Raw genomic sequence first — 22,602 nt, forward strand, 5'->3', positions numbered from 1 at the left:
TATCTGTACTAGTCGTTTATAACATGAAGCATAACAACTTCAGTGGTCACATTGAAATGGTGAATGTATGTACGTACTATGACCGCTTAACTTTCAATATGACATGTTGATTGAGTGGCAAATGTCGTACCATCCGAAGTTGATCACTATGATAAATGCATGTCAGAATTTATCATAACACCTGAAATAAATTGACATTTCATTGTCTTTGTTTTATGAAGTAGCCAATTTTGCGTCTGTCTGGAGCAATGGTTAGTTTCTTGGACGCTGCTTTGGCGGACGTGAGCTGTGTGTTTGTGTGTGTGTGTGTGTGTGTGTGTGTGTGTCACTATTTCTTTTTTCTCTTTTTTTTCTAATTCTTAAAAGAACTACCTTGTCTTATATCCATTTTACCGTACCTTACCTTGTTGTACAGACCACTGTGTGCTTTGCCTTGCCTCTAAAACAAGTACTTTGGAAATTAACCACAGACTTACGTAGTTGGGGGAGTATCATTGTCTGAATACTGAAAACTAATGGCAAATGATAATTGAGTTGGCAAGGGAAAACTTAAACTTACCATTTTTTTTTTTTTTTATAGACAACTAAATAACTAAAATTCGACACTTACATGTCTTTCAAGTGTATGTTAGATTTATCAGAATTGAAACATTGAACCCACTTGCTTCTTTGCTTTACTTGAACTCTACAACATCTGTCTTTACTTGTGATGTATGAATGCAGTGTCACTAATGGTAAACACTTTGCATGAGGTGACAGTCGTCTGAAAGGATCTAGTACATTAGAACACTGTTCCACAAAATACTGAGAAAGGATTCATCTAGTTCATCTGCTTCACTGCTGCTCACTGAAAGCCGACTGGTGAGGCCCGAGCCCTCAGTGAGGAGCGGACTACTAGAGGGAGAAGACGTGAGTAGATTTTGCGAACACCAAGGCAAGGTATGAATTCGAATTTCCCTGATATCGCTTAGTTGTTGTTTATTAGGTGTTGACTTTACTGAATCATAGACTGACGAGTAAATAAGAAGAGAGAAAGGAATGAGGTTGACAGGAAGGTAAGAGGGTGACAACATTAAGTGATTACGCACTACGTAAGGTGTCGTAGTTCCACGAGTTTGTAAAGCGCTTCAGTGCATCGCTTGGTTAGAATAATAAGGTTCTGGTTTTCTAGCGTTGTAGATTAACGGTTTAAGAGAGAGAGAGAGGGGAAGGATAACAGGAATGAAGGGGAGATCATGACGTACATGTAGAGCGATTAGTACAGTGTCTTCTAGGAGTATGTGAAGTGTTTCAGTGCATCATTTAGGATTACTAAGCTTCATTACATTTTTTTAGACTGACGAGTAAGAGAAAGAGGGAGGGAGGTTGACAGAGGAGCGCAGGGGAGATGGTGACTGCATAGCCATGGAGGGCCATTAGTGTCTTCTATGAGTACGTAAAGTGTTGTAAAGTGTCTCAGGAGGAAGAGAAATGTGTGTTAAAGTGTTGCTGGAGAAAGGAAATTATGTATGTTCGCAAATAATGGTGTTTCACATTTCAGGGCTAAATGAGAAACACTTTCATCTAGCCCTGCTTTTTACACGAGTTTGATTCATACTAACAAAACACTCTTTATTTTGTATCTATTTATTCGTGAGCCACAGATGCTTTGACGTCCACATATAAGAATGGTTTAACAAACTCTTATGAACAGACTGGTAAGGAAACATGGGTATACCTGTAAGTAATGAGAACTTTAACCCTTTTCTCCACCAGGCGGTCAGCACCACTGCGCTAACATCCCATAGACGTGAAGAGCTTAAGGGTGCGTCCACACGGTCGAACATTCCGTCGACCCACTATTACCAGATAGCAGTATGAATATGATAGGAGCGCTAATAACGTCAGAAGCGAGCACTAAGGGGGCGTAACGGACACTGCCTATGTTCCTAGTTTCGGAACCTCGGACGCTGCTCTCCCTCATACAGGTGTCCTGCTTCGTTATAAAAAGTTTTACCTTCTCCAGTATATAAATCGTAGAGGGTGTCCGGGTCCATCTGCATATAGTTTCTAAAGTCAGATTCATAACCAATCAGCAATTCATGTAAAATGGTTGCATGGCTTCCCCTTTCACTTCATCTTTGTAACGCAGTCCCTGCCTGAATCATTCCCTTCTCCTCACCTCCTTGTCCTCCTCACACAGTGCAACAATTATCATGCTGCATATTGCATTTTTTTTTTTTTTTTCATTTTTATCTTATTGTGCACCATGGTTATGATGTACTGCACTAGACGCTGGCAACAACCTTCTGTCTCCCGAGCCCACACTAACACTGACATAATTATATACCTGTGCGTTGCCAGCGTACATCAGCTTCGAACGTTGTCTGCTGGTCTTTGCCTGGTGAACTGAGTAGAAAGTATGGTTTACAACTTTATCTGATACCATTGTTTGTTGTCATATCAACTTCCCTCGTTTCAACGCTTATGACGTCATCCTGCTTCGCCTTGTGATATGGTAACAGTGGGTGTCCGACTGACACTGCTACTATATCATAAGGCGAGGCAGGATGCTGCACAATAAGATAAAAATGAAAAAAAAAAAAAAAGAAATTGCAATATGCAGCATGATAATTGTTGCACTGTGTGAGGAGGACAAGGAGGTGAGGAGAAGGGAATGATGCAGGCAGGGACTGCGTTACAAAGATGAAGTGAAAGGGGAAGCCATGCAACCATTTTACATGAATTGCTGATTGGTTATGAATCTGACTTTAGAAACTATATGCAGATGGACCCGGACACCCTCTACGATTTATATACTGGAGAAGGTAAAACTTTTTATAACGAAGCAGGACAACTGTATGAGGGAGAGCAGCGTCCGAGGTTCCGAAACTAGGAACATAGGCAGTGTCCGTTACGCCCCCTTAGTGCTCGCTTCTGACGTTATTAGCGCTCCTATCATATTCATACTGCTATCTGGTAATAGTGGGTCGACGGAATGTTCGACCGTGTGGACGCACCCTTAAGCTCTTCACGTCTATGGGATGTTAGCGCAGTGGTGCTGACCGCCTGGTGGAGAAAAGGGTTAAAGTTCTCATTACTTACAGGTATACCCATGTTTCCTTACCAGTCTGTTCATAAGAGTTTGTTAAACCATTCTTATATGTGGACGTCAAAGAATCTATGGCTCACGAATAAATAGATACAAAATAAAGAGTGTTTTGTTAGTATGAATCAAACTCGTGTAAAAAGCAGGGCTAAATGAAAGTGTTTCTCATTTAGCCCTGAAATGTGAAACACCATTATTTGCGAACATACATAATTTCCTTTCTCCAGCAACACTTTAACACACATTTCTCTTCCTCCTGAGACACTTTACAACACTTTACGTACTCATAGAAGACACTAATGGCCCTCCATGGCTATGCAGTCACCATCTCCCCTGCCCTCGTCTGTCAACCTCCCTCCCTCTTTCTCTTACTCGTCAGTCTAAAAAAATGTAGTGAAGCCAACTCTTAGTAATCCTAAATGATGCACTGATGCCTCTTATCCGGCATCAACGGGACCGCCGACACGCCGGATACTTGAATATTGCCGGATACTTGAATAGAAGTGAAATTATGTCCACAATCACCACCCTACACCCACGCATCTTACCATAACAAAGATCAGCTGATCTTAATCAGCAGCTGATCTGATCAGCTGCTTAAGTGTAAGCACAACACGCTTCCTCTTTTCTACAACTTTAGGCATGATAAAGGCGTCAGGAGATAAACAGTGCACATGCAGGACTGAGTCACCGAGTAAACACATTGCAGTGGGCCGCGGGTGGCGCGAAGCAGTGCGCTCTGGTGGCGAGGGGACAAAGTATGCCTCGCGCGGAAATTTTATTCAATTTTATGAGTACACATTGATTTTTTATTGATTTTAAGGCTCGGGGAAAAATGTGCCAGATACTTGAAGCTGCCGGATACTCGAATGCCAGATGAGAGGGATTTTACTGTATTATTTACCTTCTTAATATACTTCATGATGCAGGGCTTCCTTACCATTAAAGTGGTATTGATGTTCATATAAAGCTGAAGTATTCACAGGTGGGATGAAACTGATTATATGGGGAGGCACACATAGTGATCAATGTTGCAACTGTGAATGTCTAGTTAACTGAATAATATGAACATCCTTGCTGATACGTAAGATTCAAGACCAGGTTATCATACAGAATACACAGCTTAGGAAGCCTTAGATTAGAATTATGTTGAGTTAAAATTATCTTGCTTCCCTATTACATCCCCATGTCTTGTTTTATGTCAAGAACACAGAATCAGATAAAAAAAAAAAAAAAAGGGACGTATTACTCATGTGTCTGGCAGCAAGGCATTGCACAAACCTGTACTGAACCTGTAAGTTCCCTCCACTGGCTACCTACCCGCTAAACTCGTTTGGTTTTATTTATGCATAGCCTCAGATTATGGCCCCCTACATTCTGCTATATGGCCCCCCAGGGGGCCATGGCCCCCAGTTTGGGAACCACTGGTCTAACAAGATAGTAATAGCAGCAAGATAATAATAGTAAATAAATAAAAATAAAGTTAGCAGGAAGGTTTTCATTTATTGAAGTACTACTTCTGCAAATGCAAAACTGCAGATTTATGAAAAGTTTGTAGCAAACACAATTCTGTAAAAGAAATCATATGTTCAGTATAGTAGAACTTGCACTTTACATAAGTGGCTGAGGGTGTGCCCAGCCCTGTATCCTATACCTATTTCTACAATGGCCACTTATATGATAGAGAAAGATAGCTTGCTGAAGAGATGAAGGAAAAGAAAAGTGGAAGAAAATTGAGAAAAATGTAGCCCAAGAGGGATTGCAGAAGAGAAGAAGGGAAAAAAAGGTGGAAGGAAATTACAGAAGCATGTAAACAGAGTTATACCAGCAGCATGGAGGTGGAGGCAAGTGCTGAGTTCATGCACAGCTATAGCATATACCCCTAATATTACTTTTCATTCTGGATGCAATAATTCATCAGTCTTTGTACTATTTATTATAAACTTAACAATATACAGTACAGAAAGTGACACATCATTCTAGAAGGAATAAAACTACTTGAAACTCTTGGGACCACTTGGAGGACTGAGGGATTTCTATAATGTCCAGTTTTACAGCAATAATGGAAACACTGATAAACTGATCTATAAAAATCCTTTTCAGGCCTATCACTGGTAGCATGCAACTGTGACACAATATCAGTTAGGCCCATAAGTGTTCACCAAGGTCAGAGTAATTTTTGGTTGGTCATATCTATTCTGGCATCAAAAGAAAAGGATCAAAGGATGGGAAAAGCTAGCGGGGAGTGAGTGGGTAGGCAGGAAAAGTCTGGGAAGTGGCAGGAGAGTTCTGCACCACTGTCTCTTCTCCATCACCACCAGGTCTGCAATGAAAAATGAGATAGTTCTAGACACACATACTTAAATACTCCTGCCATAGCTTAAAGTCTTGGCCTTCCTTCACTTCTTCATCTAGTCCACCTACATATTTATCTGTATTTGATGAGTGTTCCTAAAATCTCACAAGGGGATGGATGTCACAAGGAGTCTGTAGTATATATTTCTTTCCTTGCATGCTCTTATCCTCTCATTCTTCTCTCATTACTTTCTCTCATATACTTCAGTACTCTGTCTACAATATTCATGCACACTTTCTCAAACTGCCTTCTTGTCTTGACTGTCATCATCTGTCTTGAGTTGCCCACATTCTTATTTTACACTTTATAAACCACCATGAAAACCCAGTATGTATTTTCTTCTACAACCTACTGGCTGAGAACAGAAAATGGATGCAGGGAGAGCTCAGGGTCTAGACTGGAGGTGCTCTTGATGGAAGGTACTGAGGCCTCTTCCATCCCTGGTCCCTGGCCAGCTCCATGCTGGCTGCCACACTCGTCCATCCACCAGTCTCCAATGCTCTCCCTCCGTGACCTGACCACCACACAAAGCAACAGATAACATTATAACAAATACAGTAAAATCCCTCTTATCCGGCATCAACGGGACCGCCGACATGCCGGATACTTGAATATTGCCGGATACTTGAATAGAAGTGAAATTACGTCCACAATCACCACCCTACACTCACGCATCTTACCATAACAAAGATCAGCTGATCTTAATCAGCAGCTGATCTGATCAGCTGCTTAAGTGTAAGCACAACACGCTTCCTCTTTTCTACAACTTTAGGCATGATGAAGGCGTCAGGCGATAAACAGTGCACACGCGGGACTGAGTCATTGAGTAAACACAGTGCAGTGGGCCGCGGGTGGCGCGAAGCAGTGCGCTCTGGTGGCAAGGGGACAAAGTATGCCTCGCGCGGGAATTTTAATCATACACATTGATTTTAAGGCTCGGGGAAAAATGTGCCGGATACTTGAAGCTGCCGGATACTTGAATGCCGGATGAGAGGGATTTTACTGTACCAGCAATACTAATAAACTTAACACAAATATAGGGAGAGGGAACCATATGGAAACAAGCCAAGAAAAATATAATACAAAGGTGCCATTACAGATCATGAACTATTTCTACATTCCTCACTTTTATTGATTTCTTGTGTTCTACTGAAATTTCATTAACAGGATTGTCATGCATCTCTATAATAGTGCTCTACAAATTCTTAATGTAAATTTGACATTTTAATTATTATTTTATCATTTCTTTATATTTCTATGATGCCTGGATTCCTTGAAAGGCTTTTTTATTGGGAGATAATGACAGAAAGATATAAAGTTATCCCTTTCAGGTATTGTCCTGTCTTCATCATACAGGTATTTTCTTATATGCTCAACACTCCAAATTCATAATCACAATATCAACTATAAATACTTCTTTTGTATCTTACTGTACATATTCATTCACCAACACAATATATTAAGTGAAGAGGAATCTGCAAAGGATGGGAATCACAGAAAATGCAAGACATAAACAAATGGAGGAAACTCATATATGGTGCAAATCCCTGACTCTTAAGAAATAACAAAAGAGAAATCTGTGATGGCTTACCCTGGGGTGTTGGCTGCCTCCCTATTCTGAGACAGTGCAACATAATGGTGGTAAAGCTGAAAAGTCTCTTGTCGCACTTTGGCATGATAGAGCATCACTCGGTCACGGTACATTTGATGCAGTTCACTCATGCTGCCCATGCCAACATCATGCAGGGTCTTCTCCACCACATCCTGCAATAATAAGGGGAAACAAGACAATCTTCTACCATGTCTGTAAGGAGTCAATTGTCATAGTCTGTAACAGAGAAAATTTTACAATGTTTATGAAGAAAAACGGAGTCAGGATTTGAATAAAAGGCTAGCATCCCATAGACCCCATGGCAAACACATCACTGCCCACCACCTGTCATTACTTCTACTACACTTCCTTTTTTCTACTTTCTATTCTTCATCTCCTAGTTGACTACCTTTGCTAACTCCTCTTCTATTCCCCCTCATTATTGAACACATAGATCAGTGTGGCACGGTAAATCAAAGAGCAGATGTACAATATTTGGCTTCATTTACGAAAGCCAGAATCTACACTTCCAGCTAAGATGCCAGAAGTGTGCCTCCTCACATAAACAAAAGACATGCACTATCTGTAAAGCACAGCTTGTGCACAACTTAAACATTACTAACATACTCCCTCTCTTTTAAACAGAACTCAAAAAAGATTTTCTTGCATAAAAAAAAAAAAAAAACGGAAATAAATGTTCTTACAATCTCATTCACAACCAGTCCAGTCAACTGATATTTGCTTACAATTTCAAAGATCTATTTTGAAAAACTCTAGCTATTCTCAAAGGATTTACTCCCTTCTTTGTCAGTACATCAACTAACTGTGCTTTTGAATCAACCCAAAATATCTTTAACTAACAATTTCTTTGAGAATAGCTGTCAATTTTTAATCTCTTTCCTAAAACATTTTTGACTGAGTACACATTATCAAAGTGAATGGTTGTAAACATGGAGTTCCACAGGCAGCTTGCTTTCATTACCATACAATATCTGAGACAGCATACTTCCCAGGTAGTAGGCCATGTACACAGCTTCTACAACTGATAGTGTTTCAGCAGCAAGGGTACTTTTCACAACTCTTCTTATTTTCTTTGCCTTCCATTACAAAAGGCAACTATTTTCATTTTTACCCACGAGAAAAATAACAAAGCCCCCAGATTAGCAAAAGAAGCATCACTGTATACAACCAACTTATACTTAGAGATATCACCCAGACCTAGTAAGTACATTGAACTCTTAAAAGTATAAGTTTTCCTCAGACACTTGTTTGCTTCAATCAGATCTTCAACTTCAGGACTTTAGCTCACTTTGCAGCTAAGCTCCAGAACATCATATGATATGTCAGTACATAACCACCTTAGTTGGCCTAATAGACTTCTTAGATTTTCATTTTCCTCATCATTACACTCTACATTTTTGTTCAATCTTCTTGCAGCACTTACATTATACACTCAAGAGTTTTACAAAATTAATTTTGACCATTCTGCACAATATCTAGACCAGTACATCTGAAAATAATATCACTTTGCGCTCTAATTTGAAAATTATTTCTGACTGAGCAATGAAAACATTTTCAAATTTCTTTTATTCCTCCCCACAAGAAATCATCTACATGCATCAAAAACTTTCCGCATAATTTTCCTTCATGGTACCAGTAAAAAGCTGCAGGGTCAGTTTTCACTTGATTACATCCCAGCTTTAACAAGAAAGTCTTTACTGTAAGATACCATTTCCTCGCTGCATGATTAAGTTTGTATACACATTTTTCCAGTTTCTACAGTACACTGTTATCACAACCTGCCTCAACAGGGGGAAACAAGATACACTTCACACTCAAACTGTTCACTCTGTAGGAATACAGCCTTGATATCAATGGAATTCACTGCCCACTTCTTTGAGGACAGTATAGCAATGAAAGACTTCAAAACTTCCTTGCTAACAGTGGGAAAATCAGACTGTATTTCTTCTTTTCCTCAAATCCTCTGGCAATTAGCCATGATTTAATTTTCTTTATTCTATTACTGCTTTCCCTTTCTGTTACTACCCATCAAACTGACACTGCTTTTTTACCCATGTTTGGAACTTCCTTATATACTCAAAAATTCTTCCAGCTTTTCAGTTTATCTTTTGCTTTTTTCCAGTTCGATTTTTGGTATTCTCACAAGCCATTACTGTTTCACTGATTTCCTGCAGTTCCTGCACTTCATCCAATACTGGTACCCACTTTTCTGTCTTTATTCCAGTATAAGGCTGATATGTGTCCATCTTCTTGCTTAATATTCCTCCAACTACTGTATTTTCCTATAGATTTTCCAGCACAACTGCAGTCACTATCTGATATTTATCTGACTCTTTCAAGAAGAACCTTACTCTCTGTCCAATCTTGGGAATACTTTTGATTGCAACATTGTCCTCAGACATATTTTCTTCTCCCTCCATTTCATTACAGCTTTCACTTTTTACAATATTTCCTACTGGATTTATAACTACCTCTATTATATTTCTCTTGCTCTTGACTTTTTCTTCTTTGCCTTCTTTTTCACTCTGATGCTTCAGCATGTCAAGTAGTGCAGTTTTTTCTTCTTCAGTGCCTCTTCTGAAACTGTATAGCTTCTCTTTAACATGTGTTTCATGGGCTTTTATATTTGAACCATATTTCAAAGTTACTGTTTTTCCATTTTGACCAATAACTTGAGCTGATCCTTTCAATTCCTTTTGCTCTTCTCTTAAAATAGACCTGCTCTCCATTTTTAAGTGTTCTACCAGTAACTTTTACTTTGTGTCTAAGTGCTAATCATATTTTCTCAGATGTTTCAGCACTAATGAAGGCTTTGCTTGCTGAGTGGCTAGCATTGAGATTGAGATATTTAGCAACCATCTCACCATAAGCTGTAATTTCCAATGCAGGAAATTCATCAAGGTACACGGCAGGTTAGGATTCTGTCCAAACACAAGCTGATATGGGCTGAAGCCTCCTACCATTTGAAGACAATTTTTTTGCATTGACTGTGCTACACCCACTTTTCAAAGACAATTCTGGTTGCTCTGTCAATATTTTTTGTCGCCATTTTATGATTGTGTTCACATAGGCTGTCACTAAAGGGGGAATATGCTGCTGTGTGCATCACTTGAATGTTCATGTCCTCACACATTTCTAAGAATGTAGTGTTGGTAAACTCCCCACCATTGTCACACAAAAACTTTACAGGGGTTCCCAAACCAGTTCCCAAACATGTCTCCACAATTTCCTCTATTATCTCCTTGGGTTCTTTACTTTTTGCCACACAAAACTTTGAGAACTTTGTTGCCATGTCCACCACATGCAGAAAATATATTTCTCCTTTCTTGTACTCTTTCAGGTCTACTGTAAAAATTTCATTGAATTCTTTTGCCATGCCACACTTACAACTGGCCTTGATGGTGTTTTCTTATATTTTACACATATTTCACAACTTCTTGATAATTCAGCATACAAAAAGCACATTTTGTCTTTAACACCTGCAACCTTCAACAACTTAGTCAGTCTCTTACATGTTGGATGACCAAACTGTTGGTGCAGTTTTGCAATATTTTTGTTTGCTTTTCTTTTCCATTATTATTACCCAAGGATAGCAGTATTTCTTCAGTTTTCCTCCATTTTTCTTTTTTTATATAAAACCCTTAGTGGAAGACAATAACCTTCTGAGAAAATACATCCCAATTTCACCTTTTTTTCCCTGTATTTCTGTAATATCATTTTCTAAGTCAAACTTCATTTGTGCCCTATTCACTGATTTCTTGCTGAAGAACAGGGTAACAGAGCAATTCACCACATCAACTGTTATATATGCTCTCTCACCTATAATGTTCACTGGAAATTTCACCTTACTCAGTGATCTGTATGTGTTACTATCACCAAATCCAAGTGTTATTTTACGCTCTTTCTCTTCTATTCTCATTTTCTTCTCTTCTGACAAAGTCTGCATGTATGATTTTAAACAGTCAACACCACACACAGTAGAACTACAGGCTGTGTCCAGGATAGCATGGCTAATAGACTGTCATTAAGAATGACATCATTCCATGAGTTTCAACAATATCATATGATTCAGCTTCTTTGTGTACCTCCTCATTTGCACTGTTCACATAAACATTTCTTGAACATGCTGGAGACATATGATACTTTGATCCACATACATAACACTTTCTAATATTACCATAATAGTCAACATGGTTTTTCTGTCTATTTTTGTCACTTTTGTTCGCTAAATTCCCTCTTCCTCTACTTCCCCTGAACCTTGCTTGTCCTCTTCCCTGAGTGACAACATTCACTTCCTCTGTGCTGAACACTGGCTCAGACTTTACTACCACTGCAGGAATCTCACTCACACTACTCCTTGACACTGAATCCAATGACAACACTTCCTGACTCCCCCAAAAATTTTTGAGGGCATACTAAAAGGAATCAAACATCTTTTCTGGCTCACTAAAAGACGCTGCTGTCAACACTATCTTTTTCTCTTTAACATTTAGCCCAGCACTGTCCAGTAGCTTAAACGTCAAAATGCACTTTGGTGTAATCACCCTGTACTTACTAAGAACTGCATATCTCTTTGCAAATTCTAAAATGTACCTCTCCATAATGTCCTCCTTTTCTTTCCTGAAGTTGTCAAACTTTGTCCATGCTTCATACACTGCTGACATGTTATCATTCTTGTACCACTTGCCCAAATGTTGCAGCAAAACACAGTCTCCATTGTTACTTCACAGCTTGTCAATGTCCACTTCCTCAAAAATCTTTCTCCTCACCTCACTTCCTTCTGGGATTGCTTGGGCAACTGTAACAATTTACTTCTTCTTATCAACATTAGTGACAAGCTGTCATGCCTTCAACTCTTGCTTCTAGCAGTCATAACTTTTGTCTCTGCCAAAACTTGGCACTGGAGCCCTTCCGCCACAGTCACCCATCTTAACTTCATCTTTTCTTCTTGATTGGCACTAAATTTCCTTACTCCTGCCACGACTATGTTCTGCTGCCATTGGATGAACTCATAGATCAGTATGGCAAGGTAAATCAAATCAGCATTTGGCATTATTTACAAAAGCCACAATCTACATGTCCAGCTAAGACCCCAGAAGCATGCACCCCCCTCACATAAACAAACAAACAGAAGCGGTACACTATCTGTAAAGCACAGCTCATGCTTATTTTAAAACATTATTAACACTCATACTCATACTCATCACTGGCTAGGCCACTGGATAGTCAGCTCACTCACATGGAAAGGGCAGCGGTCTGTCAGCAGGAGATTGTCAGTGTTGGCACGCAGCACGCGGGTGATCTTAGTGAGAAACTCGTGTGTAACATCTGTCAGCAGTCGCAACACACTTTCCGAAGTGTCTGTATATCCTGTGTGGGCACAGATGGTGGCCACTGCCTTGCGTAAGATGAGACGTGCTTTGCTGCCCTCCACCTCCAGGATGTGCTGTTGAGTCTTGCCTGTGGTGAATGGCCTGCAACATGCAAACTCAGTCATAACACCAGAGTAGACTGGATCAGATTACCTTAGATACAGAGCTAATGCACTGAGCAGCAAAGAACAGAATAAAGTTATGACTGCAAATGACAAACCATCACCTTTCCTGAGCAGAGCTACATTCCACGACCTACGTGTGTTCTGGAGGGAGAAAGTTGAGGAAGTGTGGCTTGGTAGTTTTGCGATTAAGAACAAGGTCCTCTGGAGGGGGTGGGCAGGATGGGAGGCTGGTGCTGTCCACACCAACAGTCTGTTTGCAAGACAAGATGATTATTTTTTATAATGAATCAAAGTTGACATTAAATTAGCAGCAGTAAATTATCATATTAGGTGATCTGAGCCTTTCACTATGTTCATTTACCTATATTATAGACTGATTCCATTGAAAAGTGATGTCTGAGACAAGATTAATCTCAATGTGGGAATAAAAGCATAGAGGAGAGGGGCCCCAGTGCCCTAGCTTTGCACCTTTCAGTCAACTTTTATGATATATAGAGTAGGTGATATGGGGTATATTGTACTATTAGTGGAAAAAAAAATTACTGAAAAATCAGGTTTAAATCTTGAAGGTAGTAAGACTGTGGGTCAGAAATCCCTCAGAGAATGGGTTACCTACGACACACAGCTCTGTCTTGCAGGAAGAAACTAAGTACCTTTTTTATGGCTATTCAAGAAAATTTTCATCTTGTACAAATCACTCTCATAGCAGGGGTAATTCGTACGTACTATGGGTGTGATTCGTACATGCTATTTTCATCCCCCAAAAATTAATTTCAAATTATAATAAATGATATAATGTCTGAAATTAAACAAACACATTATATAAAGTGTTCTATTAATGAAAGAACAACAGCAAAAGAATACGTTTTGAGGCATGATAGCCTTGTCTTGGCAACCCGTATTACATGTCTATTTCACCCTTGCAATACCAATGAAAAGTATTAAAAATGGCATTTTGCTGTGTGAAATGAAACAAATATCCATCCTATATTGATTTATTAGCAAAACAGTAGAAAAAATAGAGCTAGTTGTAACTATTTTCTATCACTACCTCATTTCATATTAAATGAGGACAGTGGATAACTTAGCTTGACTCTGCTGCAAAGTTTTTGAGTCTTTTACAACACACATACAATGCTACAAATGTTCACTAAACACCATTCATTACATGTATAGTATCATTTCAATTGCATTCATAAAATATTTATTTTTCCCTACCATTTCAACTATGTAAGTGTATTTTTCACCAACTATTATACACCTGATACTTATATTTTTTCCTATTAAGTACAGCTAAACTAGTATTTTTCTTGTTTGTATGTAAAATTAAAATATGTAATAAATCTGAGTACACTACACCCCCTCACAATATTGTACGGAAAGCCCCCTCCTAGCCATGTTGCCCTCAAACCAGTTTCACAGCAACAATACTGGATAAAAGCTAAGTATATCATCAAATATCATGCACATATGCCTGATATTCATATTCAATACCTTACTAACAGGATCACATTACATTCAAGGTTATGAAACACAATGATATGAATGTCAGACGCCACAAAAATAGAAAATCTTCTCTAATGTTCACATGTGGCATCCCATGAGAAACAGAAGCAGCCATCTTGTTCACTGGCACCATGTCCACTTGCAGTGTTGCAACACAGCTCTGTTATAAATTCTCTCTTTTTAACAGTGCTTATAGAGTCCACCCCCTCATTTGATATACTCCGACATCACCTTACCATTCTTTCAACTCAGCCACAAAGTGAACAGGCAGGCTACACCTCTCACTTTGTTGTTACAAATAGACACTTGCATTATGAAAATTGAAAAATGACTAGGTGTGCCTGAATTATTCTTTTGCTAACGATTACAGTTTCTTGAGACTGAAGATTTAATATTCCTATCATTCATAGGGGGATGCTGAAAATTTATGAATTTCTAATTTTTCATGGCAGTTTCTAAATTCACTTTCATCATTCAAATAAATGCAGTGACATGCAAGAAAGTATACACTGTAACAGTGAGAGGCAGTACAACTCACCTGTGCTCGGGCAATGAGCTGGGCCACCTGGCGCTGGTGCTGCAGCAGACGGATGGTCTGAAGCACTAGGGGATCTGTACGGCACAACTCAGCTGGCAGACTGAAAAAGACAGTAATGAGTTTCACACTACTAGACATATGCAACAGATACACACACTTGGGAATTGCTAGCTAATTTCCTGTGAAGCAATATTAACAAAATGAAAGAGAAGGGTACAAAGACTGAACAAAGAATACAGACCAATTCCAACTAAGACTCTTCCTTGCTAACAGCTTCAGAAAATTATTCAATGGTAACCACTTATCAGAACACAACTATAAGTGGAAACATGGCATGTAACTTCTGCAATTCATCAATTTCATGCCAGTTTTCTTTCAGAAGAAAGCAATGACACAACTCACAAGAGCCCTATTGTATGTGAGGTAATGTAACTAAGATGAAATATTGCCGTTTCGGTGTTCTATTATGATTTACAAATATGTTGATGAGCAATGCTTTCTTCCTACCATTTAGCATATATCCTACCAGCCATCATCTTTATGCAAGGTATATGTTGCTTTATGTGCTTTATAATAAAAAATAAATAAATAAAATTGACATATAGCTTCAGGAAAAGAAATAAGGGACTAGAAATTTATTCTCTTTTCTTGGAATAATAAAGCCAGGAATAAGCTAAGAGTCTATTCATCCATATACCAGACTGGCACTCCCATGCAAGGTGGGCCAGACCAGTGTTGTTCAAACTGGGGTCCACATACCCCTGGGAGTACACAACATAGATCATAAGGGTACGTGAAAAGATGACAAACACACACACACACACACACACACACACACACACACACACACACACACACACACACACACACAGAAGAAACTTCCCAAGTTCTATGAAGGCAAAGGCAGGGGGAGGGAGTCCAAGGGTCAGGTCGGATACCCAGGAAGGACGTATTGATTGTACGTGTACAAGAAGTGCTGACAGCTACTCACTTGCTCAGTGACTCATTCCTGTCTCAGGCGTCAGAGTGAGCGAGCCTTTTTTTTTTTTTTTTTTTTAATAATATACAAGCTTACAGAAGGCAGTTGGTCAATAACAGCAGAGATCGATAGATGGCTGAAAAGTGGCAGCTGCAGCAGCTGCAGCAGTGACCCAGACAAAAGAAATCAAACAGGTGCAAAGAAAAAGAAGACAGATATTCCTAATTATCAGCAGCACAAGGAAGATTATGTGCTTTTGGGATTTACTGCTACAAATTCTGATCCTCCGGAAGCTTTGTGCTTCATTTGTGGGGAGATGCTGACCAACACTAGTATGAAACCAGTTCACCTACAGCATCACCTGAAAACAAAACATCAGTGTCATGTTGGTAAACTGGTAGAATTCTTGAAAAGAAAGTTCTCTGATTTTCAGTGCTCCCAAAAAGTATTTCAGAAAGCCACCACAATTTCAAATGTTTCGACACCCCCCCCTCAACTTTTTCTTCATTAACTTCTGCAACATTCGCAGTCTAATATCTAATTTTCAATCTGTAGACCACCACCTCTCCTCTTCTAAACCTCATCTTCTTTTCCTCACTGAAACTCAGGTGTCTGAGGTAACTGACTGTAGCCCCTTTTCTGTTGCCTCCTACTTTCTCTATCCTTATTTTCAATCCAAAGCTGGATGTTGCGTTTATGTGTGCAATGACTTAACCTGCTCTCATGCCCACGCTCTTGAATCTTCCAAATTTTCCAAAATCTGGCTACGACTACAGAGTCACTCTCAAACTAAATTTATCTGTGCTGTATACCTCTCACCTAACTCCTCTGACTATAAGAAATTCTTTGACTACTTAACTTCCAAAGTGGAGCACATTCTGACCGTCTTCCCTTTTGCAGAGATCTCCAATCTTGGAGACTTCAATGTTCATCACCAGCTTTGGCTTTCCTCTCCCTTCACTCACCATCCTGGTGAACTAGCCTTCAACTTTGCTATCCTCCATGACCTAGAGCAATTGGTGCAATACCCTACTCATATTCCTGACCATCTTGGAGATACGCCCAACATTCTTGACCTTTTCCTGACCTCTAATCCTTCTGCTATGCTGTCACCCTTTCTTCTCCGTTGGGCTCCTCCAATCACAATCTCATATCTGTATCTTGTACTATCGCTCCAATCCCTCCTCAGGATCCCCCTAAGCGAAGGTGCCTCTGGCGTTTTGTCTCTACTAGTTGGGGGGACCTGAGGAGGTATTTTGCTGATTTTCCTTGGAATGACTACTGCTTCCATGACAGAGACCTGTCTTTGTGTGCTGAGCGCATAACAGAGGTGATAATGTCTGGCATGGAGGCGTACATTCCTCACTCTTTTTCTCGACCTAAACCTTCCAAACCTTGGTTTAACACAGCTTGTTCTTGTGCTATACATGATAGAAAGGTGGCCCACAAAAGATACTTAAGCCTTCCATCACCAGAATCTCATGCACCTTATATTTCTGCACGGAACCATGCCAAGTCTGTTCTCCAATTAGCCAAAAACTCCTTCATTAACAAAAAGTGTCAAAACCTTTCAAGATCTAACTCCCCTCGTCACTTCTGGTATCTAGCCAAAAATATCTCCAATAACTTTGCTTCTTCTTCCTTCCCTCCTTTATTTCAACCAGACGGCATCACTGGTATCACATCTATTTCTAAACCTGAACTCTTCACTCAAACCTTTGCTAAAAACTCTACCTTGGACGATTCAGGGCTTGTTCCTCCCTCTCCTCCATCCTCTGACTACTTCATGCTACCTATTAAAATTCTTTGTAATGATGTTTTCCATGCCCTTGCTGGCCTAAACCCTCGGAAAGCTTATGGACCTGATGGAGTCCCTCCTATTGTTCTCCGAAACTGTGCCTCTGTGTTTGCACCTTGCCTAGTCAAACTCTTTCAGCTCTGACTGTCAATATCTACCTTTCCTTCTTGCTGGAAGTTTGCCTACATTCAGTCTGTTCCTAAAAAGGGTGACTGGTCTAATCCATCAAACTACCGTCCTATTGCTTTAATTTCCTGCATATCTAAAGTTTTTTAATCTATCCCTAACAGGAAGATTCTTAAACACCTATCACTTCACAACCTTCTATCTGCTTGCCAGCATGGGTTCCGTCAAGGCCGCTCTACTGGTGATCTTCTGGCTTTCCTTACTGAGTCTTGGTCATCCTCTTTTAGGGATTTTGGTGAAACTTTTGCTGTTGCTTTGGACATATCAAAAACTTTTGATAGAGTCTGGCATAAAGCTTTGATTTCCAAACTACCCTCCTACAGCTTCTATCCTTCTCTCTGTAACTTCATCTCAAGTTTCCTTTCTGACCATTCTATTGCTGCTGTGGTAGACGGTCACTGTTCTTCTCCTAAATCTATTAACAGTGGTGTTCCTCAGGGTTCTGTCCTGTCATCCACTCTCTTCTTATTATTCATTAATGATCTTCTAAACCAAACTTCTTGTCCTATCCACTCCTACGCTGATGATACCAGCCTGCACTTTTCCACCTCTTTTCATATACATCCAACCCTTCAGGAGGTAAACATTTCACACTGGAAGCCACAGAACACTTGACTTCTGATCTTTCTAAAATTTCTGATGGGGGCAGAGCAAACTTGGTATTGTTCAATGCCTCAAAAACTCAATTCCTCCATCTATCAACTCGACACAACCTTCCAGACAACTATCCCCTCTTCTTCAGTGACACTCAACTGTCCCCCTCTTCTACACTGAACATCCTCAGTCTGTCCTTTACTTATAATCTGAACTGGAAACTTCACATCTCATCTCTAGCTAAAACAGCTTCTATGAAGTTGGGCGTTCTGAGACATCTCCGTCAGTTTTTCTCAACCCCTCCAGCTGCTAACTCTGTACAAGAGCCTTATCTGTCCATGTATGGAGTATGCTTCACATGTCTGGGGGGGTGGTTCCATTCATACTGCTCTTCTAGACAGGGTGGAATCAAAAGCTTTTCATCTGATCAACTCCTCTCCTCTAACTGACTGTCTTCAGCCTCTCTCTCACCACCGCAATGTTGCATCTCTAGCTGTCTTCTACCGCTATTTTCATGCTAACTGCTCTTCTGATCTTGCTAACTGCATGCCTCCCCTCCTCCCACAGCCTCACTGCACAAGACTTTCTTCTTTCTCTCACCCCTATTCTCTAACGCAAGAGTTAACCAGTATTCATCCCTTTCTTTGGTAAACTCTGGAACTCCCTACCTGCTTCTGTATTTCCACCTTCCTATGACTTAAATTCCTTCAAGAGGGAGGTTTCAAGACACTTATCCATCAATTTTTGACTACTGCTTTGACCCTTTTATGGTACTGGCATTTCAGTGGACATTTTTTTTTTTTTTTTATTATTGGATTTTTGTTGTCCTTGGCAAGTGTCCCTCCTACATAAAAAAAAAAAAATCTTTAGCCGTATATTTATTAATTGCTAAAGCCAAAAAGCCATTCAGTATTGCTGAAGAACTTGTTTTGCTAGCTGCAGGTATGATGGCTGAAATAATGATGGATAAAAAGACAGCTGACCAACTACAAGCAGTTCCTTTATCACACCAAACTGTCTCTCACAGGGTAAGTGAAGTGGGTGTAGATGATATGGATCAAGATGTGAATAAGCTGAAAGCAAGCCAGTCATTTGCACTCCAAGTTGATAAATCAATTGACATTAGTGGGCAGGCTCATCAAGTCTCCTTTGTGAGATACATTAATGAAGATGATATCAAGGAACACATACTATTTTGCTATTTTGCTAAAAATTAGAAGAGCACACAACAGGGGAGGGTATTTTCAACACATTAATCAGTTCTTCTCTGAACAAGGGCTTATCTGGAAATCTTGCATGAGTATGCATACACATGCTGCTGCATCTATGACTAGGAAAGTGAAGGGACTACTGGCAAGGACTAAGAAGGAAAATCCTGATGTGGAGTGGACTCCCTGCATCATTTGCAGCGAGTCATTAACTCCAAAGAAAATGAGCTCACAGTTGCATGGAATTCTGAATGCTGTCATCAAAGTAATCAACTTCATAAAGTTAAGGCCACTTAATAGTCGTCTGTTTCATACACTTTGTGAAAGCATGGGGTCAGAGCACAAAGAGCTATTACTGCACACAGAGGTGTGCTGGTTGTCGCATGGGAGGATACCTACCAGATAGTTCGAGTTGTGAGATGAGATAGCTTTCCTTCTTATCAGATCATGAGTCTCCTTTTGCCACATATTTTGAAAACACTACTTGGCTTGTACAACTGGCATATCTTGCATACTCAGCAAACTGAATGAGTTAAATTTGTCTCTACAAAGTAAGGACACAAACATTCTCAACATTTATGACAAAGCTGCTGGTTTTCAAAAGAAAATAGAACCGTGGAAGAAAATATGCTCAGGAGAAGAGTTTACATGCTTTCCTCTGTCAGATGCCTACATTTCCAGTAAGTTATGAGAAAAGCACTGTGAAACCAGTCATTGTGGAACATTTGACCAGCCTTATTAGTGCTTTTAAGTCTTACTTTCTTGACATACATGAACAATCAGTACAGCTGAACTGGATTTGGAACCCATTCTTCTTTTCTGAACACAAGAAGCTTCCTATTTGTTTCCAGGAAACACTGATAGAAGTGTGTGTGGACTGTGACCTAAAACTGTCATTTTAAAGCTCAAGCGTCACTCATTTCTGGAGTTCTGTGATGAAGGAGCACCCTGACTTAGGAAAAATGGGTTTAGAAAAACTTCTGCCATTAGTGTCTACCTACATTTGTGAGGCGCCTTTCTCCACACTGAGCATTATCAAATCAAAACAGAGAAACAAATTAAATGTTAACCTGGGACAAAGCCTGATCACTGCAGTAACCTCAATACCATCAAGGATGGAAAAAATCATCAGTGAACATCAGTCTCATATCTCGCATTAAGTTGTAAGTAATTTTCCGGCATTTTGTTATTAAATCAACCTTTTTTATTTCAGTGTAATAAATTCAAATTTACGGACCAGAACTCCTATTATAAAATCTTTTCATATTTAATATATTATCTGCATTATCCTAAATAAAACTGAATTTGTTCAGCTACAGCGGGCAGTGAGGGGAGGGTACGTAACAGTAGGAGAAGGCAATAAAGGGTACAATAGGTGAAAATATTTGGACAGCACTGGCATAGACAAAGCATTGCACACATACATACACACATTATTCATACTTTTTGCCTCATTAATCCTTGGTGGAAAGAGACAGACTTGTGAACCACCCTACAATACCCAGGCAATATTCTTGTTTAAAAGTAACTAAGAAAACACTGGTCCTTTTAGTTGCAAAATATATGATGTGGAACCTAAAAAGTGATGTTCTTGATGCAAATTATCACTTGACTCACATCTGAAAGGAAGGCGTCTCCTCAGGTGAGGGCTGGTGGAGGGCTGGCGGGGTGGGTTCAGGTGGCTGTGGGGTGAGCAAGTCCTCCATGTCTGCCGCACTAAGACCCCAGTCCTCTCCCCCACCCCGCTGCTGCTCTGCCTCCTCCCCCCAGTGACCTGCAGCACAGCTCATCCTTGGCAGCAATGCTTGCTGTTGGCCTCTCTTTTTCTCCCTTTTCTAAGCAGTGATCGTGGTGTCAGAGGGAAAGAGAAAATTCCAGGTATTCTGGTCTGGTCTTCCCTCAAAGCTACTCACCACTGACTGACTCTGGTACTTATGTATGATCTTCACGAGCTTGTTTCTTCTTCAACATTCTGCTCACAGCTCACTAAACCCTTGTGTCATTCAATGTGTCTCTGCTTTGGTACTTCTGAAAAAGGGGGGAAAATTATTGCATAAAAGGAAAAAAAATATTGGATAAATGTTAATAGCCTTCCATTTTCATATTTCAATTCACATATTCCCTTTTCCCCTCACACTTATTCCTCTCTCATTTGCCAAACACTGGACCAAGAATGTTTTTTCCCGTGGCTCACCTGGATTACTCACTTTGTTGGGTACCAGCTGCAGATTGCAACAACTAAGTTTATCCTGAAAAGCAACATATATTGGCAGCTCAAAAACTCCTGGCACGCCAACCCACAAATATATACAAACAGTAAAAGAATAACATAAACAGTAGGCAGAACTGAAAGCTACAAGCAGCTGCTAGTTAGGTCAAAATATATTAGTTAAGGAATGTATATGAACACAGGATGATAGTCCCAATGAAGTGCGATGTGTGTGACGGGGTGTGATGAACTGGTGCGTTAGTTAGTGTACATAGGAAGTGTGCCTCCAAGGGACTGATGAAGCCCTCTTTTTAAAGGCCTCATTGGTATCAGAGTTCACAACACTATCACTACTGTATCGTCTCCTGTCTCTTTAAATTCCTGTTTTGTTCCTCCTTTCACGCCTCCCATTCCTCTCTCCCAGTGACTCCTGCTACTTACCTATCTATTTATCCATCTTTTGCCTTTGTGCTTTGTAATGGTCACTCACTGTAATGGTTAATGGAACTTCACTCTTTTCTCCTCTAAAGCTGCTTCGCGTCAACACCACTCAGGTTTGTTTACGTCGCTTGATTCCCAAGCTGACCAGAACCAGGGTCTCTCTGGACCAGACAGACTTTCCTGGGTAAGCTTTTACAGCGTTTTCTATCCTTATCATCAATTTCAGACATACTAACTAAGATATAGGAATTATCTCACTTTTGATTTACTAAATTGGGTACATGGATATGGAATAAATGTGAGTTTGCATCAGTAACAGAAAAAAAAAAATAGGTAGCGTTATTATACAGTTAAGGAGTCTGAGTATGTGAAACTGATAAATATACGTAGTCTTTGTGTTACTTATTTTATAACTCTTGATGAAGTGAAACGTATTATCAAAATAAATATAAAGAAAACTTACGATTACATAATGTGAGACTATTTCTGGATTTTGTTCATTTATCCCATGGCTATACCCATCCTATTCATTTGCTGCACTTTTACATACAACAATAGATGAATTCAACCCAATCCACTGAAACATAATA

General features: G+C 39.8%; 2 protein-coding genes across 13 annotated transcripts in view; one reads left to right on the forward strand and one right to left on the reverse strand.

Moving 5' to 3' along the window:
* The first annotated feature begins 825 nt into the window (after positions 1-825).
* The window catches only part of LOC135111257 (uncharacterized), a 32,627-nt gene continuing 10,850 nt past the window's right edge, over positions 826-22,602 (forward strand). For 2 of the 8 annotated variants that reach the window (XR_010273680.1, XM_064024507.1), the window contains exons 1-2: positions 880-939; positions 22,102-22,196. The gene's annotated coding sequence lies outside the window, so the exon portion shown is untranslated. Of the gene's footprint in view, positions 940-22,094; positions 22,197-22,602 lie in introns of those variants that run through there. The other 6 variants (XM_064024502.1, XM_064024479.1, XM_064024482.1 and 3 more) reach the window with 6 other exon arrangements.
* On the reverse strand, positions 5,008-22,185 carry LOC135111248 (STAGA complex 65 subunit gamma-like). 5 transcript variants are annotated; one of them, XM_064024454.1, is made up of 9 exons: positions 22,013-22,185; positions 21,570-21,611; positions 20,980-21,390; positions 14,598-14,697; positions 12,688-12,803; positions 12,296-12,530; positions 7,036-7,208; positions 5,797-5,958; positions 5,008-5,411 (listed from the first exon to the last, which is right to left on the reverse strand). In XM_064024454.1, the coding sequence occupies exons 3-9, from the start codon at positions 21,150-21,152 to the stop codon at positions 5,324-5,326; spliced, it is 1,047 nt and encodes a 348-aa protein (XP_063880524.1). In that variant the 5' UTR covers positions 21,153-21,390; positions 21,570-21,611; positions 22,013-22,185; the 3' UTR covers positions 5,008-5,323. The 5 variants fall into 5 exon arrangements, with proteins under 5 accessions (XP_063880524.1, XP_063880493.1, XP_063880513.1 ...); XM_064024423.1 differs by having other exon boundaries at positions 21,557-21,611; XM_064024443.1 differs by having other exon boundaries at positions 21,557-21,611; positions 22,062-22,155.

Source organism: Scylla paramamosain, chromosome 2 (assembly GCF_035594125.1).
Source record: "Scylla paramamosain isolate STU-SP2022 chromosome 2, ASM3559412v1, whole genome shotgun sequence".
Taxonomy (NCBI): domain Eukaryota; kingdom Metazoa; phylum Arthropoda; class Malacostraca; order Decapoda; family Portunidae; genus Scylla; species Scylla paramamosain.